The 7,133-nt window shown below is 36.7% G+C and overlaps 1 protein-coding gene across 1 annotated transcript in view; it reads left to right on the forward strand.

The window, feature by feature from the left end:
* HELRODRAFT_178559 (hypothetical protein) overlaps positions 1-2,590 on the forward strand; it is a gene marked incomplete at both ends in the record, with an annotated part of 3,027 nt that extends 437 nt beyond the window's left edge. Inside the window, 4 exons of the mRNA XM_009026642.1 lie at positions 170-269; positions 423-560; positions 631-734; positions 2,458-2,590. Of these exons, the coding sequence (XP_009024890.1) occupies positions 170-269; positions 423-560; positions 631-734; positions 2,458-2,590 (475 nt within the window). The remainder of the gene's footprint in view (positions 1-169; positions 270-422; positions 561-630; positions 735-2,457) is intronic.
* Positions 2,591-7,133: the final 4,543 nt, after the last annotated feature.

Genomic DNA, 7,133 nt, shown 5'->3' on the forward strand with positions numbered 1-7,133 from the left:
TGATGTCATCTGTAAAAATTATGTTGTGATGTGTTTGTATTTGTGATGTTCGTAATGATGATGACAATGACGATGTTTAATGGTGATGTTGTTTGTTTAATGATAATCTTTCTAATGGGATCTTTATGGGGATCATCATTGTCATCATCATCACCATCATCATCTTCAGGAGGGTTTTTTTAGGTGCGACAATACTTTTCTACAACTTCCTAACTTTTGTAAGCTTGTTCAGCTCTTCATGTCTTTCTCCAGGTTCATATGTTCTCCAGGTTCATATGTTCTCCAGGTTCATATGTTCTCCAGGTTCATATGTTCTCCAGGTTCATATGTTCTCCAGGTTCATATGTTCTCCAGGTTCATATGTTCTCCAGGTTCATATGTTCTCCAGGTTCATATGTTCTCCAGGTTCATATGTTCTCCAGGTTCATATGCTCTCCAGGTTCATATGTTCTCCAAGGGTTCATATGTTCTCCAGGTTCATATGTTCTCCAGGTTCATATGTTCTCCAGGTTCATATGTTCTCCAGGTTCATATGTTCTCCAGGTTCATATGCTCTCCAGGTTCATATGTTCTCCAAGGGTTCATATGTTCTCCAGGTTCATATGTTCTCCAGGTTCATATGTTCTCCAGGTTCATATGTTCTCCAGGTTCATATGTTCTCCAGGTTCATATGCTCTCCAGGTTCATATGTTCTCCAAGGGTTCATATGTTCTCCAGGCTCATATGTTCTCCAGGTTCATATATTCTCCAGGCTCATATGTTCGAGCTGTTGCTAAATTTTATCTTTGTGTATCAAACTTGGTGTGCCTCGTCTGTTTTGCCCTGCTTCTGGTTTATAGAGGGTATATATTAATTTGCCAGTTCTTTTTCTTCCTTATGAAGACTGTGGCTTACAAATTATAATTGCCTCTTCTTGGTGGACATTTGCTATGATGATTTATGTTTATGATAATTTTTTGAGATGATGATAATTGTGATGATGATGATGATGTTGTGTTTATGGTTTGATGATTGTGAAGATGATGATGATGTTTGTTGTGACGATGATGATGATGATAGTTGTTGTGATGATGATGATGTTTGTTGTGATGATGATGATGATGTTTGTGATGATGATGTTTGAGATGATGATGATTCTTATGTTGGTGGTGCTAATGATTATGGCGAGATTTATTCGGATGATGCTTGCAAGTAAGGTTCACCTTAATATTATTTTGTGATGTTGGGCTGATATCTTTTGCTTTTTATTCTCCTAAAACATCTTCAAATTATTGTCGTTAAGTAAGATAGAAACGCATCCACACTCCGCAAATTTCGTTCCGTCCCTTGTTACTGTTATAAAATTTTCAAACAGTTTTACGATTTCAAAAAACACAACAAAAAGAGAGAGAAAGAGAGAAAGAGAGAGAGAGAGGGAAGAGAATTCAATAAGAAGAGCACGTGTTTATGACGTAACACACGTGGGAGTGTCACGTGATGTGAATGCCGGATGGTATCAAGTGAGATGCTGACTGATGTCATTTTTCAATTTTCATTTTTCCATCTGAACATTGAAATGTTCAGAATGCGAGAAAAAAATGAAGAAGCATCACAAAAATGTTGAAAGCCCGCGAACATCTTTCACGATTCGTCGTATCAAGTCGGTTGGCGAGGTTTTGAATTTCATGATAAATTACCATAAAAAATCTGAAAAATAAAGCCGCAACATGTTGGACTGGGAAGATGCTCTAATGTTCGTTTCATGTGGTATAAATTTATTGAAAGCGCTTGTTTTGGTTGAGTTTCATACTTATGAGATTATCAATTAAACTTTCGTTCTTTTTTTGTTTGAATAACTTTTCACCAACCTGAAATTTTATGATTTTTCATGTTTTATGTTATCATTGTTGTTTGAATGTTTATGTTTCTGTTAGATTAAGTCTTTATTATATAAAACTTCAGTTTGTTCATATGTTAATTTGATTTGCTTGAAACTTTTTCTATTTTAATTTATTGGCCAGAGGTTTGCTGAAGCCATAAAATACAAATTGTAAACAGTCTGACCAATACTCATCCCAAAACGATGCGGTACTTATGTTGGTTCAGTGTTTGTTCAGGTTACTGGGTAAGTCCCTTGTAAGTCCCTTGTAGATTCTGTGTAAGTCCATTGTAAGTCCCTTGCCGACCGTAGGGTCCCGTTCAAGTCGTGCGTGGATGTGTCGAATGGTTTTTGTTCCACCCAGCATATTAGCACAAAACTATGCAAGGAACAGTTTGTAATCTCTTCTGTGTTGGGTACGTCTTAAGCGCCTACTCACACATAGGCAGACACACTCACACAGACACACATACGGCCACTAAGCTACGTAAGCACACGCATGATCATATTATCAACGAAGTTGATTTTAAAAACATTTCTAAAGAAGCATGGATAGGAAACCATGCATTTTGTTTCAAATTTATTAAACTGAATTCCAGTTATTCTGAAATCTTTGACGTACTTTCAAGCAAGGATGACGTCGACCAGGGATTGCCCGGCAAACAACAACTTCGGCACAAGATGGCAGGCCAGCAGACGAACGAAGAGGCAGATCGCCGGCAGCACAATTAATAATTTCAACAACGCCTCCCTCCATAGCAAAATAACGAACGTAACATCATTTCCTACCGACAAATAAATATAGTTAGATGAGGAAAACAAAAAAATTATGGAAAGCCAAGAACAAAGAACAGAAAGCACCGTAGATGGAGAAAGATAGATTGATTGAATTAACATCATCCTTCTTTCGTGTCCTACTACGTTTCATCTCCCAGATCGACATCATCGTCATCACCATCCTCATCAACAACAACAACATCATCATCATCACCCTCACAATCAAAAACAACATCATCATCATCACCCTCACAACCAAAAACAACAATATCATCATCATCGTCATCAACATCATTACCAACAACTTAATTTCGTCACCAGGATCATCGTCATAATCATTTTCTTGACATCCTTTCATCAACGTCACCTTTATCACAACAACAGCAACAACAACGAACACAACAATTACTACTACTACTACTACTACTACTATTACTACTACTACTATTACTACTACTACTACTATTACTACTACTAATTCTACTACTACTACTACTACTACTACTACTACTACTACTACTACTACTACTACTACCTCAACAACAACAAAATTATTCTATAATCATCATCATCGTCATTCAAGTCAATGCAATTATTAATGAAGTTCTGTTGTGGTGGACACGTGTTATTATTGTTGTTGTCGTTAATGCTATTGTTGTTGTTGTTGTTGTTACTGCTGCTGTTGATGCTGTTGTTGTTGTAGTTTATAATTTTTTTTGCTGTTTGTTGTTGTTGTTGTTATAATAACATTAATTATTATTATATTGTCATACCAACACAATCATCGTCACTATAATAATCATTATTACCATCATCTTTTCTTCATCTGATATAATCGCTTTCTTCATCATTTTCACGTTTGCAACACGACCATCACCGTTACAAAGATGCTTGATGTCACTTTTGTGGCCATTCAACTTTGTTCTTCTTAACTATCAAAGCTGTTAACATTTTCATAATCAACGTCACCACCACTGTCACCATCATCAAAACAATTAAACCATGCAAACTACTTTTACGTTTCTTGGAAATTCAAAAACTTTCTTAAAAAGTTCTCCCAAAGCTGAAATAAAATTTGTGTTGTTAATTTTTTGGACACCGTAATAAACAACAACAGTTGTAAACTGTGGCAAAAAATGAAAAGAATTATTTGCAAACAATGGGAACGCTGATCCAGTTACATCATTCGCTGCATAAAAACAACTTGCAGACCTCATCACACCACTTAAATTCTAAATTTAATGTAATTTATGGTCTAATTTTTGAAGGATTGGATATTTTGTGGTAACGGGAACGTTGCATGAATCTTCTGACAACCTTTCTGCTGCATTATCTATGCTTTCGAATTATCGTTTTGTGGTTGCTCTAAGAGTAAATGATCTGTTTCATTAGGGACTAATAGCATTTTTCAGCTCTTCCTTCAGGTATAAAAAATTGACCTGCCGTTTGGGACATTGGCTGTCAGGTTGACTTTTGGTCGGCAGGATTTTATTCTGCTTGCCATGTAATGGCTCTGTTCTGTTCAACTATCTGAACAGAATCTGTTGTTCTTTGACGAACTAACGACGGCCATCTTAGATAACTTAACTGTATTAAATTCTCAGATAATGCTAGCAAGTGATTTCAAAATACATGTATAAAAAAACGGCGATCCACACGCTGATGCTCTAAGAGATATTTTTGAAAATTATCAGCTGGTTAATCGTGTAAGTGAGCCAACTCATTTTCATGGCGAAACATTGGATCTAATGGCAACATCATCGAATCTTCCGGTAGTGAACTGCAAAATCAATCCAAGTGGAATCTACTCAGATCACGGTTTTGTTAAAGTGAGCCGTCAAGTAAACGCGGCCACTTTCGTCCTATGATAAAATCGGTCAGAACAAGGAATCGTGTGAACAACAGCGAATTTACTAAAGCCTTTCTTGTATCTCCAATATCAAGACCGTGTATGGGTTATAATGTTGATAAAGAATTTCAGTTATTTAATAATGAAACAGTCAAGATTGCCAATATTGCTGCTCCATTTCGAACAGTTCTGCCAGGACGAGATCAAATGGCTCCTTGGTTTGATAAAAATGCATCCGTAGGAAACGCTGTTGCCGGAAAAAGGAAAGAATCTTCAGGAAACGTCTGCTAAGTAATTATCGGGATAAGAAAAAGCTGAATTGAAAGAAAAATAAAAAATGTTTGCTGATAAGCGCTATCTGTTTTGAGTTAAAATCGTTGATGAAAACAAAAACAGATTGAAAGATCTTTGAAAAATTATAAATGGAATTCTATGTTGAAGTCGTAATGAAAGGACTAGATGTGACTGTAAAAAAAACTGACTGCTAATCAATTTATGAACTACTTTGTTAAAAAATTATTTAATGTGAAGCGGGATACTAGAACTTTGAATTATTTGGATTGGGATGTACCAGAGGTTAAGGTGCAGCGGATATTTTCTACGTTTGAAGCTGTTACTGATGATGACATTAAAAAGGTAATTCAGAACTCGCCGACTAACACTTGTCAGCAGAATATTTTTCCGACATTTATCATCAAAAAGCATATCAATCTGTTTGCTCTATTTCTGACAAGTTGAGTAAACTTAAGTTCAAGGTTGGGCAATTTTTTGGGCCATTGTATTGCCTCTACTAAAGAAGAACAATCTGAATGCAACTGACACAGGCAACTACAGGCCAATTTCTAATCTATGTTTTATCTCCAAAGTTATAGAACGTGTACCTGCTAAGTAAATTATTATTACCCACTTGAAGAATAACATTTTGCTGCCTGCTCATCAATCAGGTTTCAGGCAGTTTCACTTCAATGAGACAGCGCTACTTCAGAATTTTTCTAAAAAATATATTGCTAACTGCTAACTGTAGATTGGTAAAATTCTTGTTGGCGATGGATTGCTGGATGACATAAAGTGGTTCAAAATTAAATCAGAATAAAACAAAACTTCAACCAATAGAAACTTGGCAGCAATTGTTGAAACTTGGATTGAACTTAATAATTGTTAATGATGAAATAATTTTGTTTAGTGACAGTGCTGCTAATTTGGGGTTTGTAGTTGATAGAAATTTGACAGTGAGACAACACATCAAGACGCTATTTAAAAGCTGCATGCTCCACATCAGGAGAATTAATCAAATTCGTAGTGCTTTAAATACCCCCTCATTAGAGACTTTGTCCATGCACTCAAGGATTGACTATTGTAATGGTTTGTTTTATGGATTGCCTCACAAATCAATTGCTATGTAACAGCCTATACAGAACCGTGCTGCAAAGGTTGTGGTTGGTGGCCTGAGATGTCAACATGTGACTTCTACACTCTACGACTTACATTGGTTGTCTGTCGAAAAGAAAATTATCTACGAGGTTTCAGTACTGGCGCAAAGAGCTCATAAAGGTAATGCTTCTAAGTATTTACGAGATTAATTTATTCAAAAAAACATCTAGTCTCTCTAAGATTAACAGAGATCATGTGACTAGAATCTCTTGGAGGTTCAAGCCACTAACCTTCACATCGGGTCACGTCGGATCGATTCATCTGGATTGGCCGTACGGGGGACTCGTGATTATTAGCAAATAATTTTAAGAAAAGACTGATGACATTTTTATTTTCATTGTGAATTGACTACACAAATTTTTTTGTCTGCGGTTTAATAATGTCGTTATGTTTTATGCTTATACTTGTACTGATTTGCCTTCATTGTCTTCATTTCATGCCTATTATTGCTTGAGTAATTTTATTTGAGAGCGCGCTTCTGATTATGATCAATAAATTGATCATAATCATAATCATGATCATGCTTGCACTCACCAAAGTACCCAGCCCCACACAGCGGATTCCTCAAAGAAGCCTTGTAACGCACTGTTTGCTCCACATCACGATAAAATGTAGTTTGAAATTCATCCTCAAACATAACAACTCCCAACATACATGTAACGCAGGTAACCCTCACAGGCATATGAAAGCCGTTTCAATCATGTGAGAAATACAAAGACGAACACAACCAAAACCCAAACCACCCATCCGGATGTACAGTTATACAATACGAGGCAAACACACAACACACACACACAATAGTGCACGCACAAACATACCAAGCAGGACACACAGACGCATAATAACACACAAAAACAAACAAAGACAAACATACACCCGCACATACAACAGCACAAATATCCTGACAACAAACAACGCACACAAACACACAAAAACGAAACAACACAGACACACACGTTCACGATAGCACACATACAAACACACACAAACACACATAGCAGCACACATACAAACACACACAAACACACGATAGCACACATACAAAGCACACATACATAGCAGCACACATACATAGGTACACGCAAGAGCGCACAGGCACAGGAACATTGAAGTGAAGCATGCAGTGATGAAGTTTATAAGATGAAAGCAGCATGTAGCGTAGCAACAGTAACTGGCCGGCCATCCCATTCTCAACACATTTCTTTCATCTCAGCCGCT

Source organism: Helobdella robusta (assembly GCF_000326865.2).
Source record: "Helobdella robusta unplaced genomic scaffold HELROscaffold_48, whole genome shotgun sequence".
Lineage (NCBI taxonomy): Eukaryota > Metazoa > Annelida > Clitellata > Rhynchobdellida > Glossiphoniidae > Helobdella > Helobdella robusta.